The sequence below is a fragment of the Coturnix japonica genome, unplaced genomic scaffold (assembly GCF_054131305.1).
Source record: "Coturnix japonica strain WE unplaced genomic scaffold, WE-NBRP24 Scf046, whole genome shotgun sequence".
Classification (NCBI taxonomy): Eukaryota; Metazoa; Chordata; class Aves; order Galliformes; family Phasianidae; genus Coturnix; species Coturnix japonica.
Window position 1 is genome coordinate 2486629 of NW_028188949.1, and position 22745 is coordinate 2509373.

A 22745-nucleotide genomic window follows, 5' to 3' on the forward strand; every position below is an offset into this window, starting at 1 on the left:
GTGTGGCAGCGCAATGGGAGGTGTTAGGGCACAGCTGAAGAGCTGACAGACAACGGACGTTTCCAAAGGAGGGTGCCAGATTAACTCTCAGCATTCTCTTGCGGGGCTCTTAGGAATGCTTCAAACCCATTTTCACTGCCCAGCTCATTTCTAGAAAGTCCAGTTGAGAAATGCTCACTTTGTCTGGGGAACGCCTCTATGCATCATGAATGAAAAATAAAATAAAATGGGCACGCGACCCTATGAAACTTACCTCTCTGCTCTTGCTGTCAGCCAGACACCTCAGATGAGCATGACGTGTCCCTGCTCCTGAATGAAGATTCACCCAAGTCTGTGTTCCTCTCTGCTCCATCTCTGGGTCTAAAAGAAACACAGACAGAGATGATTACAAGATCCTTTGTGCAGACGAAAGACAAGGGTGCACATGAATTCTGTTTAGCAAGAAATACTACATTCCCAATGGTAGTACTTGAATCCTCCTTTGGGGCTGGAGCTCAACAGGTCAACACATCAGAAATAACACAAAGTGCATCTGGAAGACGTGTCTCAAAGCCCAGAAAATCCAACACGGGAGGGGGCTGGACAGTGGACCACAAGTGTCCATTTCCATTGCAGCTCCCTGTAGAGAACAGCACCAATCAGCAGGCATGAATCAATTCATTCACAAGCTGCACAATGACTCTGTTCTTTACATGATAAAGAAACACACAGAGATTCCTGACCAAAAAGTTGGGAGTTAATAACGACCAAAGAGGTTCCTGTTCCTACGCCTCATCCTCTCACCCCAACTCCTGGGTGATGCCCACAGGCTTCAAGTCAGCTCTCAAATCCATTGAACTCCAGTCACAGAACTCCATCAAGAAGGATGTCACACATGTGACACTTACATACATTTTGCATCAGAAACAGTGACGCCAGCAGGAGCAGAGAGGTGACTGTCCCCCTGTACTCAGCACTGGTGAGGCCACAACTCGAATTCTGTGTCCAGTTTGTGGCCCCTCACTGCAAAAAAGACACTGAGGCATTGGAACGTGTTCAAAGAAGGGCAACAAAGCTGGTGAGGGGTCTGGAGCACAATGGGGCCATATGAGGAGAGGCTGCAGGAGATGGGAATGTCCAGCCTGGAGAAGAGGTGGCTCAGGGGAAACCTCATTGCTCTCTATAACTTCCTGAAGGGAGGTTGCAGTGAGCTGGGGGTCGGCCTCTTCTCTCGTGTCATTACTGATAGAACTAGAGGGAATGGTTTCAAGCTGCGGCAGGAGAGGTTCAGGCTGGACATTAGGAAATATTACTTCTCAGAAAGGGTGGCCAGGCACTGGAATGGACTGCCCAGGGAGGTGGTGGAGTCACCCACCCTGGGGGTGTTCAAGGAACGTCTGCAGAAATCCCTGCTGAAATCCTGACCTCTGCCACAGGTGGCTGAGTGACACAAAAGCTGTGTCCTTGGTTCCCGGCCTTACCTTCACATGCTGTTCATCTTGCTCTGCAGCTCCTGTTCTGAATAGTCTTCTTATATTCCCATGTGATGTACCCTGAAATACATCATTTAGTGAGTCTGAACAAAACATAAGACATTAATCGGAACTGTGAAGAAATGTTTTTTGCACTTTACTTGGAGGATGTTACATGCTATACCTTCTTTTCTCAATTGTAACACATGATTTTTTATAAAAAGAAACATAGCAAGTCAGCTCTTCAGTGTGCATATTGATGAAACTTGGTGAAATACAACTTTAGAAAAAGGTAATTTGAAAATTTAAATATTCTTATCAGAATCTCTGCTATTAGTTACCGTTCCAATGTTCTGATTTGATGATGATTCTCTCAGAGCTGTTTTGTCACTCGCCACCTCAAATGCACTTCAAGTGCTTTAGGAGCATCACTGGAATTTTGAATAAACTTGATATATTTTAGGAAAGCTGCTACAGATGCACGACTGCAGTACTTTGGAAAAATATAATCTTGATTGAACGCTGAACAGTGTTATTTAATTATAATCCAGGTAATTAAATTAATTAAACCAAGGAAATCACCTTCCAGTCCCTGAGCTCTCACCAGGGAAATCGCTTCCCTGCCAAGCAGATGTAACCAACACAAGCTGCTACATCACTCTAGGGCCCCACTGAGTCTTCCCAAGGGGTCTCCAAAGGCTTCCCTGTTGACTTCTGGGAACCTGGGAACACTCACATGGAAGCCAGTGCCCCCTAATGTGCCCCAGAGGTTTCTCAGGGCCCTGCAATTAGCTCTACAGACATCCAGACATGCCCCAGAGCAAGTATGTGTGCTGTAGGGAGCCCAAGAGACATTCCAGAGTATGCTAGTACTCCTCAGTGCGCTCAAGGGTTCTTCACCTGTCTCTAAATATGCCATACTTGACTTTGTTTTCTCTTCTGGAGCTTAGTTCTCAGCTTTGCTTTCTCATGCCATTTATCATTCAGTTTAGAGATTATTTTAACTAAAATATTTTAATCCACCATATTTTCTGAAAACTAAGAATTGATCCCGCTCAAGGAAACAGAAGAGAAAAACATCACCCACAGGCTGCAGATATTTACCTCGACTTCTCTACATGCCTTCCCCAGTGTGCTTTTCAACTCACCTTGCACAGTGAACCTGGCTTTTGTTTCAGAGTCCTCTGTCTCACAGGTGTACTCCCCGCTGTCCTTGGCGGTAGAGTCATGGATGATCAGAATGGCCCCAGTTCCTTCCCTCCTGCTGCAAGTCGTACTTCTGGCTTTTTCTGATTGCTTTGCCATCCTTGTACCACCTGATGTTCACATCTGGTTTCGACAGCTCACGGCTCAGGCTGATGTCCTGCCCTGCTGCTGCTGTCTTATCCTCAAGCTGTTTTGTTACCTCAGTAGGTTTTTCTGAAAGAAAACATGCTTTTTGAGTAGCATACGCTTAGGGTAGGATGCCTCTCTCAAAATACACGCATCTACATGCTGGAGATAAGTTAGAGAGGCACTTGCAACAGAGGCCATCCTACAGCCAGCAGTAATCTGTAAAGTACAGACAATAGAATTCCAGGCACCATTAATTCTCTCTTAAATCTACCCCATTGAGGATGATGAACCATGTCTGAAAACTGCCTCTTCCTTCTCTCCACTGATCACACTGGGAGCCTCGGATGATGCTCTCAGATGCACATGTTCTAGATAGGAATTTGTTGTACAGCTAGATGATGTGAAGGCCATCCCTTCAGCTTATACTTAGAGGATATTGCTCCCACAGTTCCCTCAACAGATCATTCCTGATTTACTGTTAATGGAACAAGCTGTAGTGAGATGCCCATTTCCAACACTACCCCAGTGCTTTGGGTAGTTCTCACATTTGTGTCAAATGGTTCCTCCTTTTACTTATTTTTAAGAGAAATTCTCAGTGCTTCAAGGTTCAAGTAGAAGGTTGCTATTCACTTTAACCATATTATGAGTTAGCTCTCATGACAATCTTATCAGAAGACAGTTGAAGGAATCAGACCCCAGAATCTCTCCCATCTCATTACCTTTCACAGACAGAGAGGCTTTGGAGGTTAGACCACGGGCAATAAAAACGACTTCCCCAGAGTCAGTAGGAGTCACACTTTTGATAAGGAGAGTCTCTTACCAACCCACGTTAGAAGCTTTAAATCGCCCACCACTTTCCACTCTGCTTCCATTCAGTGTCCACTTGAACTCATCAATGCTTTCATGGGACAGAATGCATTCAAAAGTGCAATCTTCTACCTCCTGGATTTCAGTGTTTTTCAGCCGTTTGCTAATGCCAATATTCAGCTCTGGAAGATAAGAGATAGGTTAGTATGAGGTTTAGATGGAGAAAAGGCATTCGTGACCAATGTGAGTAGCAGTACTTGTGTTTGAACTCAGGATCTGCAGATCATGGCTGCGTTCCTCACTGATGTATTCTCTAAGACATTCTCCTCTCAGAATTACCAGAAAGCTATAAAAAAAAAGAGACGTGAATCTCTTGGCTTTGCTCTGGAAGAACTACAAGGAGAGCAGCTCAGTCCATGGAGCACAATGAAGATTCAATGAGCTACAGAGGGAAAAACCTAACAGAGAGGACAACTCTAGGATGCTGCGTGAGAAAAAGGGTTTTGCCTACGACAAGACATTAAATGTTTCTATTAGCTAATTTGTTACCATCCTACCCCTACTGGTGTTCAAACCATTTCTCCATTTTAGGGATGTTTAGAAAGGAAACATTTCCAGGACATTCTTGACGTGTTTTGTGATTTTCATGGCAAAAGGAGATACATTTACTTCAAAAGCAATGGGAATTTTCCAGACATCACTGCGCTAAATTGCAGAAATACAGTTCTATTGTAGAAACTATTAAGGCTCATGGGGGAATAGGTGTAAGACATAGTGACCACACTGAATGTGCTTTTAGCACTCCTTCACTTTCCACAGTACTTACCCTGAACGCCGACATTTGACTTGGCAACATCAGTGCCAATATCACAGGTATATAAACCGGCATCTGACTTCTCGAGGTCATGGAGAAGGAGACATAGGGTCTTCCCAGACTGTAGCAGCTCAAACTTGTTGCCAGAAGTGAGCACAACACCGTCCTTTTTCCACACTGGTTTGACCTTCTCTTTAGAGACTTCGCATTCCAATTTAATCACACCCCACTCTTCAACAAAAGCATCATTCAAACACTTCATGAAGACAGCAGGCTTCTCTGCAATTAAACAGCCAAAACAGAACAACGTGATACAGAAGTTGAGACATTTCCAGTTGTGTTCAGATTTTTAAAGAGGTATCAATAAATCTTTACCATTACTGACGACACCAATATAGAACCTAAAGTGGTTTCATGTCTGTTGACTGAATACGCTTTATGGAATTCTCAAGTATTCAGTAGGAGAATACAGGGAACAGGAGGGACAGCCTGCATTGCCGTGGGTGGGACTGATATCATATGAAAAAATTGGGATGTAGCTCTTCTAAATCTGGAGAGCTGGCATTGCCCTCACGTGGAGCACAGCTCATACAGCAGGCCACAGTATTAAGAGGACAAGCTGCTGAACACTTTTGATTTTCCTCTTTATTGACTCCTTTTATCTATCTTCTATTTCACACATCAGAGGTTTACACTGGGGAAAAAAGATCCACCAAATGCAAAAGAAAGGAGAAAGAGGAAATCCTTCAAACTCTGAGCGCGTAGAGTAAAAGAGCTTAATTACTGGGGAGAGCAGATTAGAATCACAGTATCCTTAGAATTGGAAGAGACCCTTAAAGGCCATCTAGCCCAGCTCCCCTGCAATAAACAGGGACATTCACAGCTAGATCGGGTTGCTCACAGCCTGGTCATTAGTCATTCCAGAGGCAAAACACACACTGAATGATCTCTCCCTGCAGTCATAAATCCTTGGAGACAACAGCATTGACACTGCATGGCACTGAAGCAGTAAAAAAATTTGCTCCTGTAACTCTCCTTTTGTTAAGTAAAATGATGATAAAAAGCAATTGAATGCTTTGGCAGGACACCAAAACCATCCTCCTTCGTTGATATCTGCTGCAATGGAACCTTCCACTGGAAGAAAGCCCCTGATGACTTGCCACCCCAGAGAGGTGAGCTTTAGAAGCAGGATTGCTGCACAATGGAATGAACTGTCGCTCCTTAGCATCTCTTACATCCAGGAGGGCTGTGATCAGACCCACCTCTCACCTTCCGGCGCGCGCTTTCTGACACCTTGTCTGACTTCACTGTCACTGGGCCAGCATCCTCAGGCTTAACCTGCTTCACTGTCAGTGTGCAGCAGTTGCCAACGTTCTTGATGTCATTGTAATTGTTGGTGTAAAGGAGGTTGCCATTCAGAAACCATTCCACGTCCTCGTCATCATGGGACAGCTCGCAGGAGAAGACAGCAGAGCTCTCTTCTTCAATTTCCACATCCTGCAGGTGCTTCCTTACTTCTACATCGTGGGCTGTAGGGAAACAAGGTGAACTGTTACCACTGTTACTATAAAGCATACTGGGATGTGGTAGAATGGCTGGACTAGATAATCTTTGTGTAATCTTCTCAGTGAAGTTTATACATTTGCAAAGTTAGCAGGAGAGAACGGCAGAAATCAACCTCAAGAAGAGAAATCTGAGGTGAAATAGGACATGGAAGAGGCCACCCTCCCTGCTCATACCTTCAGCTGTCAGCGTGGCCTCAGTCTCTGCAATTCCTGCCTTGCACTTGTACACACCAGCATCATTGGGCTTCAGCTTCAGAATCTGGAGCTCTGCTGAATGCTTATCCCTCTTGATCTTGTACTTCTCAGAGGGCTCGATGGGTGTGTGGCCCTTGAACCATTTCACAACCTTTGGAGAAGGCCTGAAGTCACAGGACAGGATGACAGAATGACATTCCAAAGCTGTCTTGTCCTCCAACTTCCTGGTGATTTGTATATGGTAATCTGAAAAGCAGGGGTGGAAGAGAAGAAAGGTCGAGGACAATTGGAAGAAGAGGAAAGTCTCTTGCATCTATTCCATTCCAATTAATTTCATGTTCACAATGGTTCTTTGAACAACTCTAAAGATAAAACAAATGATTGTCTATAGGGAAGGCCATTGATTACATTTCTATAAAGTAATACTGTATAGTATCTACCAAATGCAAGCTCCAGCTCTTGCTCTGTGCTTATTAAATTGCTCCCAGTTGAGGCTTTTATTCAAATAAGAGTGACTTGAAAATATAATAAGTACTTTAGGATGTGAATGGAGACTCTTACACTGGGGACAACAGGAGATAAAAAGCCTGCAAATTTCTTTCAGATAAAATCAATGACAAACTGCATCAAATTTAGGTGCTACCAAACTTAAACTTGTCTACTTCAGAAATACAATTAATTTCACCTGATTTGACTTCTTTGGTATAGCCAAGGACAAAACCTCAGCTCTGTAGATCTGAATAGTAAGCACATCACAACTATTCATACAGATCTTTTACTGAGAGGCAGCTGTCTCATTTAGTGTCCAATGACTTTGAACTGGAAATGGAGCAGAACCTCCAGACACACACACAATATTTCAAAGACCCCAGTGAAGGAAGGCTGTACGTTAATTAATTCTTCATCTTCATGATGTAAACCAAGCCAGGATATGTTACCTCTGACGAGCAGATTGGCTGTGGATTTTGATTTGCCAATTGAGAACTGAATGGTGCCTGTCATATCAGTGGTGGTTTTCAGTATGGTCAGCCGGTGGATGGTGCCTTCTTGCTGCATAATCAAGTTTCCGCCAGCCTGTAAGACTTCCCCCACTTGGGAGGTTTCACAGAAGGAATGGATATCTCGCATTCAAATTTGGCTTCTTCAGGCTCAGTCACATCCTCATCACACAGCTCCTTTACTAGATTAATGGATTGCTCTTTAAGAAGGATGGAAGGAGAGAAAGCAGAGATTTAGAAGGAATGTAAAAAACCCTTACATTATCACCCTACTTACTCACGTCAGCATTACTGCACATGAACACTACACCTATCACCTCAAAATGCCTTAAAACATCATTAAAAAATACTAGAAAGAAAGGAATGTTGTTAAGAAGTCAGACAATATGACTGACAACCTGAAGAGAGCCCAGATCTTCTGATTCCCAGTCCAACATCCAAATCAAAACATGACCTTCCCACCCCGATATCAAACTCCTCGCATTACGAAGCTGGGGACTGAACTCTTGAGTAGTGTGCTAACTCAAATGTCTCCCTTTTCTTTATCACACTTAACATCATATATATACCCTAACATTGTATATAGTAAAAAAAACAAACAAACTCTGTGCTCTTTTCAAACAGCATGAGAAAGTGAAGAAAAAGACAAGCTATGTTTTTTATCCCTCAACGTTCAAACATAAATCTGAAGTCTAGCGGTAGAAAATCAACCTCCTAAGAAAATAATCTGTTTTACTTAGCAAAAGTAAATCCCAAAAGACAAGCTGGATATTTTGAGGGCAGAAAGGTAGGTAGGTAGGAGTATTTATTTCTGTGAAAGGTCCTGGTGGTGTTTAACTTCCTTGACATTCAAGCAAAGGATATTAGCTGGTTTATAACATAAGATAATTTAAGCAAAATGATCATCAGAAGCATAATTACCTTTAACTTTAAGATGGGCACGAGATTCTGCCTTTTCTGCTATAGATTTTATTTCTGCTGCATCCTTGACTTGGATGCGTGTGTAAGTCAGCGAGTAGGTCTTTCCTGAAGCAGAGAACCACAGAGTCACTAAGGCTGGAAAAGACCACTAAGGTCATCTAGTCCAACCGCCAACTCATCCCTACCAAACTGTGCTCTTGAGAGCAAACCCACAACTACACTTGGCTTCCTTGAGCAAAGAGCTCTGAGGCACATGGCCAGGCTGAGCATCATCCATCTGGTTTCACAGCATCACTGCCTGTTCTCTCATGTCAATGAAACCACCCATTCCACCCCAACCACATCCCACCAAAGCTGCTTAGTGCTCCCAAAGCGAATGCTCACCAGTTGTTTCCAACTTGAAGGTCATCTTCTGGCCAGCAGCCTCGCAGATGTATTCTCCAGCATCTTTCTTCTCCAGCTGCTCCACAACCAGACGCCGTGTTTTGCCCACAGATTCCATTCTGAACTTTCTGGAGGAGGCAAGCAGTCTTCCATCCTTGTACCACTTTACTTCGGTTGGATCCTGTGCTACTTCACAGCTCAGGGAGGCACTTGCTGCCAGGGCAGCACTCACCTCTTTCTGCACCTGCTCCTGGTTTATAAACACAGGTTTTGGCTCTGAGGGAAGAAAAGAAAAAGTATTGACTGAGGGACTGAAATGAGACCATCTTGCAGGTTTGTATGTACAGGTTGGAACAGGTTTAGGTTACCACTTGTGCCCAAACTAATAGCCTTCACTAGAGAATATCAGCTCTTCTGTTGAAACAAAGTGTCAAATCTAGGCAAGAAAGAACCCAGGAACTGAAGGAACCAAGAGGGTCCTTGAACACCAGTCCCATGGTTGCAAGTCACTATGCAAACATACTGAACCCAAAAGAACATCTGACCTGCAGGCAACCAAAACCTGAGTTCCTTTTACTTCAGACCCACTGTGAAACATCAAAACACATAAACGTGTGATAGTCAAATCACTGGCTGCCTTTTCATGACCCAGAACAGTACTCCTGGCTTCCTGAACAGACTCCTCATGGCCTCTACCATTGCCACAACTGTGACTGTCAAAGGCACAAAGGAAATATGCTCACCAACACAGTCCTTTCTTCTTTGTGTGTGATTTGCAGCTATCTATTTTGCTTTGAGCTCTGGGAATAGTCAGCTCTACCAGGTCTCTTACTGTGAGGAGCAGACTCAACTATCCAGATGCAGCCTCCAACATAAAGGCATAGTAAAAAGTCAGTGTACTACTAGGAGAAGTTCCTGCTTCTCCTGCTATGAAAGGCTGCACATACAACATGCACTCCAGCCTCACTGCACATACTTATCTTAGTCAAATATTTTTGTGAACAGGAATTACAGTTTGGGATCTCTGGCACAGGAGAGATTTGAATAATATCTTGAATATTGCTTCCACTGTACATATATCAGTAATTATTATTCTACAGACAGACTGAAACAGGTCTTTGTGCCATACTAAAACCAAATACTTTCTACAAACCCAGGCAATCAAGTCTAGGGAAAAAACCTCAGCACAGACTACTGCATCTGGATCACTGTATAATAGAAATTAGATTTTACTTTACTGTTCTCTGCTGTATTTCAGACAACACCTGTCTTACCTGTGACATGAATCTTGAAGGTGAGTTTCTGGCCAGCAGCCTCGCAGCTGTACTCCCCTGCATCTTTCTTCTCCACCTGGCTCACCACCAGCCGACGCTGTTTGCCCTCTGACTCCACCCTGAACTTCTTGCACCAGGTGATCAGTTTCCCCTCCTTGTACCACTTCACCTCCGTCTTCTTCTGGGCCACCTCACAGCTCAGCATGGCATTTTCTGTTGGTGCAGCCTTCACCTCCTTCTGCACCTTCTGCTTGTTGATAAAGGCATCCTCTGCTTCTGGAACTGGAAAACATTGGGTAAAATAGACATTAGATATGAACAGCTTGTGACTGGAAGATATTTAAAGTTGCTTCTGTGTCGTATTGGGCCATTTCCTGGAGCAACACTGCTTTACAGTGTTTATCACACATTATAAAGCATCCTCAGCACAGTCCATATGGTCATCCCATCCCTCTGGGTAGTCTTTACTATCAGCTGGGACTCTTTATTTTCAGATTTCTTCGAATGAAGACAATGACAGATCTATATATATAGATATATATATACCACACCTACACCCCCACAATCTGTTACAACTCCATATTCCTCCCCATATTTGCCCCCGACAGCCCCCAGTAGCCCCATATCACCCTAAGGCCCCCACAACCCTCTATCTCTCCATACACCACCCCTTAAAGCCCCATACCTGCCCATATCCTCCAATAGCTCCCCACAACCCCTACACACCCTCAGAGCCCCCTAGAGCCCCTAGTCCTCCTATGGCCCACCACAGCCCCATATCCCCCCTACAGTCCCCCTCAGCTCCCTTTACAGCCCCTGCACAGCTCTATAGAACAGTCTGATAGAACTACCTCTAGTAGAAGCAATCTCCACACAGAGATCCTTTCCCAGTGGCACTCAGCCCTTCAGTGGGGTCTAAGAGAGCTGCAGCCAGACTCAAACACAACTGCTCACACAGCTCAGCTGCCTTCACCTGTGCTCCTGACGCTGACACATTGCAGCCCCACATCCCCCTCTGCCCCCCCCACAGCCCCACACCCCCCTGTCCTCCCCGCACTCCCCATCAGCCCATCCCACCTCAGTGCTGCCTCTGTCTCTTCTCTCCTCTCCCCGTCCCAGCGCCGGCCTCCCCCGGCCTCCCATTGGGCAGCAGCAGCTCCGCCGGCTCCGATTGGCTGAGCTGCAGTGCGCGGGAGTGGCCATTGTGGGGGGGGGCAGAGGGGGATGTGGGGACTGCTTCCCAGTTGAGACTACCTCAGCTTTCTGGTCAAGGCATCGACATTGGTGAGTTTTCCTTTGCTAATAACTTTTGACTAAAAAATAACAAAATAAATAAATAAATAAATGCCACAACACAAAGCAGAACACACACACAAAAACCCACAAAAACAAGGAACTTGGATTTAATGGATGCTGAAGATTCAACACCTGTGCATTTGTCATGTGAGTTACTTATTTCTTTTGCCCTTAGTTTGGACACAAATGGCATTATTTTCTTCACAGTAACAGAAATGGGAAAAGGAACTGAACTTCTGAAGTTCAAACTTCTGGGTTGTTTTTTTTCTTTTTTTTTTTTTGCCTCTTGGAGACACCTGTATTTGGTGGTGGAATGGAATTCCCCCATCCCATTTTAGTGCAGATTTTGTTGTGCTCGATGTGGAATAAACCCTACCCAGCCTGTTCCGCACCGTTCCCTCTGTTTGCAGTACGTAGCCTTTCAGGAGTGTTTATTTGTCATTTCTTGTTCTATGTGACCCTCTGTTTGGCTGACTTTCTTTTTAATTCCGTGCTTTAATCAAGCATGTTGTGAGCTTGTTAGTGCACCAATTATTCTGGAGGGCCAGACTCAATAACATGTCAGGCTGAGAAGTTGTTTGGCTGTGTTATGTGGGACAAGACCAAATTCATATAGAATCCAGCCCCAGAGAAAAGCAAATGTAGCCAGCAGGACTTGAGGGCTGAGCTGTAGGAATGGAAGCGTCCTCTGCTGTTTGAAACAGAGGGCTTTTCTAAGCTGTGTTTCAGCAGAAACCAGGTAGTGCTGGGAACAGGCAACTATTGGCAAGGGCTCAGTGCAGCTCTTCCCTCACCCTGCACCACGACTGACAGCATGCTCTGTTTTCTCTCTCCAGACCAAGTTCTCCCAGTAAGAGGGCAGAGTCAGCAGCTGGCAGTTGGCGTTCCTGCTTCTGCCTGGGCAAACCATCCCCTGTGGCCGAGAACCAACTGCAGAGCAGTGCCAGGGAGCCCTCTGAAGCTGAAGTCTTGGTCCTGGCAGGTAAGGGTGCAAATCCAGCTTTCAAAACACTGCTTGTCAGCAACACAGGTAGAATTCATGCTTTCAGTGGGCTTGTACCTCTTTCTGTATTCCTGCGTTCGAGCCGTGCCTGACATCTTTGGTTGACACTTGTCTTTCCCAAATGAGTCTCGCAAGCTGCTTGAAACCTGCTTGACAGGCAGCACCAAGCCTTTGCCTCCTTGGATAGTGAAAGTTTACACTAACTGCTGTGTATCTACTCTTTCCAGGTGAATCCATCCCTTGCCAGTGCAGGAACACCCCGGCAAGTAGCGATGATGCACGGTGTGCTTCCATCAATGGAGTGCAGTTAGGATGCATGAGTCACTGCAGTTCCAAGGACAGCCTTCCACGTGACAGCAATGATGGAGAGGAGGAGGTCTGACCTATTCAGTTTTGAGCCTCTCCATGCAGGAAAACCTTGCGGTTCTGGAATGTCTTCACCTACGAAGGTAGTGAGGGATTTGGAGCACAGGCCTTACAAGGAGCAGCTGACGGTGTTGGGATTGTTCAGCCTGTAGAAGAGGAGGCTCAGGGGAGACCTTATAACTCTCTATAACTTCCTGAAGGTAGGTTGTAGTGAGCTGGGGGTTGGCCTCTTCTCTCGAGTAATCAGTGATAGAACTAGAGGGAATGGTTTTAAGCTGCGCCAGGGAAGATTCAGGCTGGACATTAGGAAATATTACTTCTCAGAAAGGGTAGTCAGGCACTGGAATGAACTGCCCAGAGAGGTGGTGGAGTCACCGACCATGGGAGTGTTCAAGAAACGTTTGGATGTGATGTATGGAATATGATTTATCCGGGAAGTATTGGCAATGGTTGGACCAGATGATCTTCTAGGTCTTTTCCAACCTTGATAATTCTGTGATTCTGAGCTGAGAAGCTTTTCTTGCTCAAGTCCTGCTTCCAAGCTTAACCACCTACAATGAAGTAGATGTCACTTTGCTGGTGTCCTTCAATTCCGTGTCTGCATTTTCCCAAAATCAGGAGGTAACCAGCTGCAGTGAAGTGAGCGATTTCAGTGCCTGTTTCTGATGGTGGCAATGAGTTCAGAGGTCATACTTAATTGACGATTCCTGTTTCCATTCTGACAAAGGCTGTAGTTGCAGCTGACTTCCTGAGGCTGCCATACGTGGTGGTGATGCAGCCTTGGGCTTCTTGGGGATTTGCATGACTCCCACCTTTCCTTTCTTTGTCTTGCAGGTCAGCTGGTGCTGGAGGCGGCCGGTATCTGAGCAGGAATGAAGGTGAGTGCAGGAGCAGCTGCTGAGGGGAGGAAGGAAGTCCATGCTAATGAGTTCTGAAGCATCTGCAGGTACGGTACCAAAGGAGGCAGCAGTGATGCAGGGGGCTCCCCAGCAGGAAGCTGTCTGATCCAAATGCTTGCTGAGAGTTTGGAAGCCCAAACCCTTATGGTCTCTGTAAGGGTGGCTAATAAAAAGATGTTAACCAAGATGGTGGTCAATAGTCAAAGGTTGTTAGCAAAGGAAAACTCACCAATGTCAATGTTTTGACCAGAAAGCTGAGGCAGTCTCAACTGGGGAGCAATCTCCAAGAGATGCTGCCTCAGTGGTGGTCAGCCTTTAAATGAGGTCTCAGAGGAGGTGGAGTCGAGGTCCACCCTTTCTGTGAGCACAGCTCCATTACTCTCACCTGTGCTCCCGCAGCTGACCCAACACTTGCCTCAGCTGATTAATCAGAGGTTCAAACTGTGATTTCCCATACAATCTCTAAGCTGAAGGCAGCATCTCCTTGATCTGATGGTGGTGTGCCTGAGTGAGGGAGTGATCCAAGCTGGATGCAGAAGAGTCATCTTGATTTCTCTCCTATTTTACTTCAGATGACACCTATTGGGTGTTGGTTTCTTAAAATTTGGATCCAGGAGGTGGCCTCTCCCTTTGCTTCTGGTGAAAGCTGCAGCAGGAGTAGAAGACAAAGAGGTTTTCTTGGTGACAGCAACACCAATTATTTGATTCAAATGTAGAACTGTGATGAAAATGCTGAAGAACAGATCTGCCTCAAAGACATGCTTGATCACATAAGGAATGAGCATGAGATCCAAGACAGCCACCGTGGCTTTAGCAGGGGAGGGCCATGCCTAACCAATCTGGTGGTCTTCTATGATGGAGTGACGGCATTTGTGGACAAAAGGAAGGTAACAGATTTCATTGACCTGGACTTGAGCGAGATCTTTGACATGGCCCTCCACCACATCCTTATCTCTAAACTGGAGGGATGTGGATTTGACAGGTGGACCACCTGGTGGATAAGGGATTGGTTGAAAGGCCACAGACAGAGGGTGGTGATTCATGGTTTGATGTCCAGGTGAAGGCTGATAACAAGTGGTGTCATCCAGGAGTCTGTCTTGGGACCAGTGCTTTTTTACATGGTTATCAGTGACACCAATGATGCAATGGAGTGCACCCTCTGCTGTTTGCTGAGTGGTGCGGCTGATGCAGTGGAAGGAAGGGATGCCATTCAGAGGGAGCTCAACCGAGAGGTTGGCCTAGGTGAATCTAATGAGGTTGAACACAGCAAAGTGCAAGGTTTTGCACTTGGGCTGGAGGAATCCCAGGCATCTGTACAGCCTGGGAGGAGCAGTCCTTAAGAGAAGCCCCGCAGAGAAGGACCTGGGGGTCCTGGTGGATGAAAAACAGAACGTGAGCCATCAGCGTGCTCTTGCAGCTCAGAGAGCAAATGGTCCCCTGGGCTCCATCAGAAGAGGGGATGGCCAGCAGGGACAGGGAGGCGATTGATCTTCATGATCCTTGAGGTCCCTTCCAGCCCGGGCCATTCTATGATTCTGTGATTACACTCACTGACAGAAATAACGGCAGCTGTACAGAAGCTGGATATATTTTGGGACAGTTCTTGTAACCAGCTGATTTTAAGACCTTGCCCAAGTCGTGAGTCTAAATTGCATGTCAGAAGAAAGCTGGGAAAGTGGTTATTGCTCATTCTTTCTCATTTGCTGATTCTTTCTTTAGTGTTCCTTTTCCAAAGGAGATTCTGGTGATGGAAGCAGTTGAAGAAAGAACCAAAGCAGCTCTTGCCAAGAGTGCTTGAAGTCCCTGTGGAGAGAAGCAAAGAACTTGGGCTTCCTCTGGGATGCTCCCCACCATGTCTCAGGAAGGAGACCAACTGCTGTTCCACTTTCTGCTCTGTGTGTGGAAAGGTACGTCTGGGTTTCTTCTGCTTGTTTTTTCTTTCTTTTTCTGGCTTTGAAGGAGAAGGGGTGGAGCAAGGGGAGACCCACTGGTCATTTGTTGCCTCAAGAGCAGGATGGATTTTACATTCACTGTGAAAAACCTGGGCTAGTAGCATGGGCATGTTTCAGGCTGGACTCTTCTTTTGCTGCTTGGTTTCCTTTTGGCTACAGGGAGACAGCTGTCTAAAGGTGTGTTTTCAAACCCACTCTCCAAAACCATGTTTCATTGTTGCAGGTGGTTCAGTGTGCTCTTGCAGTGCAGATGCTGTAGTTTGCTGTAGAATCTGAATGGTTTCTGTTCCTAGGAGAGGACTGGGAGGAGGTAGTGAGAAGAGAATTCAATGCCTGAGGTGTATCTTAGTGAGAAATGTTGGCATGAGGTGCTGAAAGTCTTGAGCTGTCAAAGGCCAGTGAGGCTCAGACTCCTTAACCTGCTGGAGCAGGGTGGAAGCAAGGAGTGGGCACTGCCGTCCCACAAGCGGCACTTGGTTCTGGTCTGCCAGGTCTGTGCTGGCCTGGATTTCTTCTGAGAAGTTTGTTGGAGCTGCTTGGAGTAGTGAAGGGTGGGGAAGAAGTGCTGCTCAAGAGCTAAGGCTCGGCTTGATCATTTTGGATGGATTTAACCATGGTATCTGAAGACATAGTTTCCATCAGAATGATCCCAGCATTGTGCAAGTGTCTCAGCTGAAGCCCCTGAGCAGATGTGTGAGACCACCCGCCTCCTCCAGATGAGCCATAGGAAAGCTGACTGTGCCCAGTAATTACAGCTTCTGCAGATTGAATGTGCTTCCAAGTGTTTTCCTTACTGATCAATCATGTCCCAGCACTCTGATATTCCATCTCTGTCACAATCTGGAGCATCTCTGCAAACCTTGGGTGCTCATTCCCACCAGAGTTTCTTCCTTTCTCTCTTTAGAATCAGTGTGGTGCAGTTCCCTGTGTTTGTGAGCAGCAGCCAGCAGGCTGCAAGAGATCCAATGGCAGCTTTCAGCACACAGAGGGATGTGATGGGGACAGACTGTCCTTACCGCCATGCATAAGTGAGTTTTTACTGTCCTCTCTCAAGAAGTATGAAAGAATAGAGTTTGAATGATACTTGTGAGCAGGTGCTGTGCTGTAGGGGATGTCAGGTAACCATTCCTATGGGGGTGCGGGAAGGAGCAGTGAAAGTGATGTATTAGTTTGTGTTTTGGCTGTTAAAGAGGAGTTCCATTTCTGGAAGCAAAACTATGGGCTAAGATGGAAAACAGAAGGGAGAAGGCTGATACCTGGATAGTGGGCTGAGCTTTGGTGACTGCAGCCATTTGCAGTAGAAGTTTTGCTGTTTTGCACAGTGGGGTTCAGAATGGGAGCTGATGATGAATGGGAGCTGCTCGAGGGACAGACTTCCATGTACAAGTTCCAGTGCCTCAATGACTTTCTTGTAGCGAGGAACCCCAAACTGAACATAAGACTTGAGGCGCAGCCTCCCCAGTGTTGAGTCCAAGGGGATGATTACCTCTCTGCTCCTGCTGGCCACACTATTTCTTAGACAGGCCAGGATGCCGTGGGCCTTCTTGGCCACCTGGGCACACTGTTGGCTCATGTTCAGCTGAGCATCGACCAACAGCCCCAGGTCCATTTCCTCTGCACAGTCCTGCAGCCACTCAGCCCCAGGCCTATAGCGCTGCATGGGGTTATTGTGGCCAAAGTGCAGGACCTGGCATTTGGCCTCACTGAACCTCATCCCATTCACCTCAGCCCAGTGAGGTTGATCCAGCTTATCTAGATCCCTCTGAAGGGGCCTCCCTTCCCTCAGGCAGATCAACACCACCTCCCAGTCAAAAGACAAAAAGAGAAGAAAGCAGAAATGAAGAAGGCTTCTCTGAGAGCTGCCCCTGCACCTGCAGAGGTGAGTCCTTGTTATGGACAGACACAGCTCTTGTTGTCAGGGCCTCCATCTGTGAGACATGAATGAGACTGTAAAATCCTGAGGGAAGTGGTGTCCTGGTTCTGTACTTGCTTTTTTCCTTTGCAGTTTTTGAAGTGTTGCACAAAATGAAGGAGAAATCTCTAAAGCAGGTGGTCGGGATGCTGGCATGGTGATGTTACTTAGTAATTAGTGCTATTATTTTGTAGTATATTAATAGTTTGCTAATAAACAAAAAACAAGGGGGGGAGGAAGGCGTTCTGATAACAGAGGATGCTGAGAAGGCAGAAACACTGAATGCCTTCTTTGCTTCTGTCTTTAGTGAAAAGGCTCTCCCTCAGAAATCCCAGACCCTGGAGGTTAATGAGAGAGTCTGGACAATAGGAGATTTCTCTTTAGTCAGGGAAGAGGTGGTCTGTGATTGCCTAGGAAACATTAATGTCCATAAATACATGGGATGGGTGCATGGGGTGCATCCACGGGGGCTGAGAGAACTGGTGGAGGTCATTGCTGAGCTGCTCTCTGTAATCTTTCAGAGGTCTTGGAGAACTGGGGAGGTGCCTGAAGACTGGAGGATGACCAATGTCACTGCAGTCTTCAAAAAGGGCAAGAAGGAAGAGCCAGGTAATTATAGGCCAGTCAGCCTCACCTCTGTCCCAGGGAAGGTGATGGAACAGCTTGTGCTGGATGCCATCTCCAGAGAACTGGGTGATAAGGAGGTTATCAGGAGTACCCAGCATGGGTTCACCAAGGGGAGGTCGTGCTTGACCAACCTGGTGGCCTTTTATGAAGATGTCACTGGCTGGGTGGACGGGGCTAGAGTGGTAGATGTAGTCTACCTTGATTTCAGAAAGGTTTTTGATACTGTCCCCCACGACATCCTTATAACAAAGCTGAGGAAGTATGGGATAGATGAGTGGACAGTGAAGTGGGTCGTGAACTGTCTGACTGGCAGAGTGCAGAGGGTTGTCGTTGGCGGTGCTGAGAGGGGATTTGATCCAGGTTTATAAATACCTGAGGTGTGGGGGCCATAGTGGCATGGCTGGTCTCTTTTCAGTAGTGCGTGGGGACAGGACTAGGGGTAATGGGCTGAAACTTCTGCATAGGAAGTTCCGCACAAATGTGTGCAAGAACCTCTTTACGGTGAGGCTGACGGAGCACTGGAACAGGCTTCCCAGGGAGGTGGTGGAGTCTCCTTCTCTGGAGATATTCAAGACCCGCCTGAACACCTACCTGTGCGACGTGGTGTAGGGAACCTGCCATGGCAGGGGGGTTGGACTCAATGATCACTAGAGATCCCTTCCAACCCCTACAATTCTGTGATTCTGTTGGAAGGTGGGAATGCAAGAGAGAATATTGTGAGCAAAAGCTGTGGAGCGAGGTAAATGGCATGAGAAAGCAAAGCTGAGAACTAAGGAAAGCTCCAGAAGAGAAAACAAAGTCCAGTAGGGCATATTTAGAGACAGGTGAAGCATCCATGAGTGCACTGAGGAGTACTAGGGTGCTCTGGAATGTCTCGTGGGCTCCCTACAGCACACATACTTGCTCTGGGGCATGTCTGGATGTCTGTAGAGCTAATTGCAGGGCCCTGAGAAACCTCTGGGGCACATTAGGGGGCACTGGCTTCCATGTGAGTGTTCCCAGGTTCCCAGAAGTCAACAGGGAAGCCTTTGGAGACCCCTTGGGAAGACTCAGTGGGGCCCTAGAGTGATGTAGCAGCTTGTGTTGGTTACATCTGCTTGGCAGGGAAGCGATTTCCCTGGTGAGAGCTCAGGGACTGGAAGGTGATTTCCTTGGTTTAATTAATTTAATTACCTGGATTATAATTAAATAACACTGTTCAGCGTTCATTAAAGATTTCTTTTTTTTCCAAAGTACTTCAGTTGTGCAGCTGTAGCAGCTTTGCTAAGATATATCGAGTTTATTCAAAATTCCAGTGATGCTCCTAAAGCACTTGAAGTGCATTTGAGGGGGGGAGTGACAAAACAGCTCTGAGAGACACATCATCAGATCAGAACATTGGAACGGTAACTAATAGCAGAGATTGTGATAAGAATATTGAAGTTTTCAAATTACCTTTTCTTAAAGTTGTATTTCACCAAGTTTCATCAATGTGCACACTGAAGAGCTGACTTGTTATCTTTCTTTTTATAAAAAATCATGTGTTACAATTGAGAGCAGAAGTTATAGGATGGAACATTCTCCAAGTAAAGTGCAAAAGACATTTCTTCATAGTTCCAATTAATGTCTTATGTTTTGTTCAGACTCACTAAATGATGTATTTCAGGGTACATCATGTGGGAATATAAGAAGACTATTCAGAGCAGGAGCTGCAGAGCAAGATGAACGACATGAGAAGGTAAGGCTGGGAACCAAGGACACAGCTTTTGTGTCACTCAGCCACCTGTGGCAGAGGTCAGGATTTCTGCAGGGATGGGAAATCATCCCATCACTTAGTGCCTTACAAGGAGCTGAGAAGCTTTTCTTGCTCAAGTCCTGCTTCCAAGCTTAACCACCTACAATGAAGTAGATGTCACTTTGCTGGTGTCCTTCAATTCCGTGTCTGCATTTTCCCAAAATCAGGAGGTAACCAGCTGCAGTGAAGTGAGCGATTTCAGTGCCTGTTTCTGATGGTGGCAATGAGTTCAGAGGTCACAATTAACTGACGATTCCTGTTTCCATTCTGACAAAGTCTGTAGTTGCAGCTGACTTCCTGAGGCTGCCATACGTGGTGGTGTCATGGTTTAATAATTTTGTAATTTTTGCTATCAGTATTCCACATCATAACATCATATTAAGCATGAATAATTTTACTGAATCTGCAACTTACAGAAGAAGACTACATCTCCCAGGGAACAACACGATAGGTCACGGGACCTGGACTCTATATTAACTCTGTCGCAGAACAGACTGACGTCTTTCGAGTTCTGGCGTTTCAGGGGAGTGTGTGGGAGCCTTCAGCCGTTCGCCTAGATTCACAGTAGGCCTCTCGGTTACGGGACTCATTCTCTCTCCTATTTTGCTTGATTCGTTAGCTCAATTTTCAATTATACTGTATTATATTGTGTTATCCTGTATTTCGATATAGTATTTAGTAAATAAGTGTGCCTCCTTAGATCGTTGCCGCTGTTTTCTTTTCCTAATTAACTTTTTCTTTTCGGCCTAGGGCCCCTCCGGGGCCCACGGCCCCTGTCACGGACGCAGGTGGATTTTTAGTTCAAACCGTGACAGATTTTGGTGGAGAATGCGGGCAAATTGAGTTGCTGTTTTTTCTGTGTTTTCTTCTGTTACTCTTTTAGCTTTTAACAGAGCTACGAGTTTTTTTCCCTGTTAAGGAGCTATCTCGTGTTTGCGATTCTGCACCTGCGAGCTTGACCTTGAAAGTCCAGGCGGACTGCCAATACTCCGGTATATTTTATAAACACTGCTGAGCTTTGTTTTCTTTTACTTTTTTCTCTCTATTGGAGGGAAAAAAAAAAAAAAAAAATGTTTTCTCTACTAAATTTGTTTTACCAGGGACTGTGTGCCATTGGTTCCTTTTTTGAGACGCTCCGAACATATTGGGCCATGTTTAAGCTAACCACTTTTTCTTATGGAGCTATACAATTGTATAATGGATTGAAAGCATGGTTAGCAATGCTCACTTCGTATCTGTATACAGCTCCAGAGGGAGCAACTAATGCAACTAATTATACAGAAATGGTGATTTTTAAGCGTGCTCCTCTTTCTTTCTATGAATCCTTTATGCAGTTTTTGAATGATCAGTGGGCCACACTCTTAATCTCCCTGATCTTACTGTTGATTATTGTAATAATCTCACTCAGTATCTGGATTTATAACATCCGGAGGAAGTCTTCCCTAGAACCAGAGAATACTGAGTGGCAGGGAATTGAAGAGATTCTCAAAGGACAGACATCTTCAGTGTTATGGAGCTTCACTCCTGAACACTTGAAGAATCCTGAGAGTTTGATTGCATATTTGAGGCAGGAATGTTGTGGCTCAGGCAGATCTCAGGAGGCACAAATGATTTTGGGCCTAGCTAATGCTTATTGGGCCTTAGTCAATACCATTCCTGAGAGGGAAGTTTTTGAAGCTGAGAGAGAGAGTCTCAGGGCCGAGAAGGAGAGTCTTAGAGCTGAGGCAGAAAAACTTTGGGATGAGAAAAGCTCCCTGCAATCCCAACTCAACACTCTCCAGTCCGAGCACAGCGCCCTCCGGTCCGAGCACGACACTCTCCAGTCCGAGCACAGCGCCCTCCGGTCCGAGTACAACACTCTCCAGACTGAGCGCGATGCCCTCCGGACCGAGCTCAATGCCCTCCAGACCGAGCACAACACTCTCCAGTCCAAGTATGACGCCGTCCAGTCTGAGTGCGGCACCCTTCAGGCCAAGCATGATGCCTTCCAATCCAACTGTGACACCCTCCAGTCCGAGCACAACACTCTTCAGTCTGTGCATAATGCCCTCCGGTCCGAGCATAACGCTCTTCAGACTGAGCACAATGCCCTTCGGACCGAGCACAACACTCTTCAGACCGAGCACAATGCCCTCCAGACCAAGCTCAACACTCTCCAGACTGAGCGCGATGCCCTCCGGTCCGAGCACGACACTCTCCAGTCCGAGCACAGCGCCCTCCGGTCCGAGCATGACACTCTCCAGACTGAGCGCGATGCCCTCCGGTCCGAGCACGACACTCTCCAGTCCGAGCACAGCGCCCTCCGGTCCGAGCATGACACTCTCCAGACTGAGCGCGATGCCCTCCGGTCCGAGCACGACACTCTCCAGTCCGAGCACAGCGCCCTCCGGTCCGAGTATGACACTCTCCAGTCCAAACACGATGCCCTCCAATCTGAGTGCGTCGATCTCCAGTTCAAACATGACTCTATTGACTCGTTGTACACTGACCTCATGGCCGACTACAACGCCCTCAAAGCCAATCGCAGCACCCTCCGGTCTTTGTACGACGAGCTCCTGTCTGACTACGACGCTCTCCAGTCTGAACACAAAGACCTCCAGTCCAGGTACGACAATCTCCGGGCAGCGCGCAGCGCCCTCCTGTGTAAGCACAACGCTCTCCAGTCTGAGCACGACGCCCTCCAGTCTAGTTATAACGTCCTCAGGGCAGAATGCGACACCCTCAAGTCTGAACCGTATGTACTCCAACTTAACCAACCACCGGGGGCACCAGATACAATGTTGGTTGCCCCTGTAAGAGGGCGAAAAACAAAACGAGTTTCAACTCAGATAGAGAAAATGCAGAAGGAGTTAGAAGAGCGGAGGGAGTTAGGAGAGCAGGACTCAGGAGAGCAGGGGGACTCAGGAGAGCAGGGGGACTCAGGAGGTCAGGGGGACTCAGGAGAGCAGGAGGAGTCAGAAGACCAGAGGAAGTCGGCGGAGCAGAGGTTGTTAGAGCAGTATAAGAAGATGTTAGAGGAGGAGAAGAAGTCAGAGGAGCAGAGAAAGTTAGGAGAGAGAAAGTTAGGAGAGAGGAAAAAGGAGGAAGGTCGCCTGGAGGAAATAACACAAGCGTCAGAGTCAGGGTCAGAGTCAGACGAGGAGCCAAAAGCTAGATTTTCTTTACGAGAATT

The 22745-nt window shown here is 46.5% G+C and overlaps 1 protein-coding gene and 1 long non-coding RNA gene across 2 annotated transcripts; one reads left to right on the forward strand and one right to left on the reverse strand.

The window, feature by feature from the left end:
- Positions 1 to 2609: 2609 nt before the first annotated feature.
- On the reverse strand, positions 2610 to 4674 carry LOC146752378 (obscurin-like). Its single transcript, XM_085531986.1, has 3 exons — positions 4420 to 4674; positions 3607 to 3775; positions 2610 to 2870 (listed from the first exon to the last, which is right to left on the reverse strand). Coding segments are annotated over exons 1-3 (420 nt in total). The 5' UTR covers positions 4670 to 4674; the 3' UTR covers positions 2610 to 2869.
- An 11413-nt stretch (positions 4675 to 16087) lies between these two features.
- LOC146752379 (uncharacterized) lies at positions 16088 to 19880 on the forward strand. The gene is made up of 3 exons (XR_014940659.1): positions 16088 to 16288; positions 17694 to 17781; positions 19445 to 19880. It is a non-coding gene; the product is annotated as an uncharacterized LOC146752379 (long non-coding RNA).
- Positions 19881 to 22745: the final 2865 nt, after the last annotated feature.

Coding starts and splice junctions, on each gene's coding strand:
- LOC146752378 (XM_085531986.1), bottom strand. CDS start 4,669: ATGAAGTGTTTGAATGATGCTTTTGTTGAAGAGTGGGGTGTGATTAAA. Junction 3,776..4,419: donor GTCAAATGTCGGCGTTCAGG/GTAAGTACTGTG, acceptor CTTATCTTCCAG/AGCTGAATATTGGCATTAGC.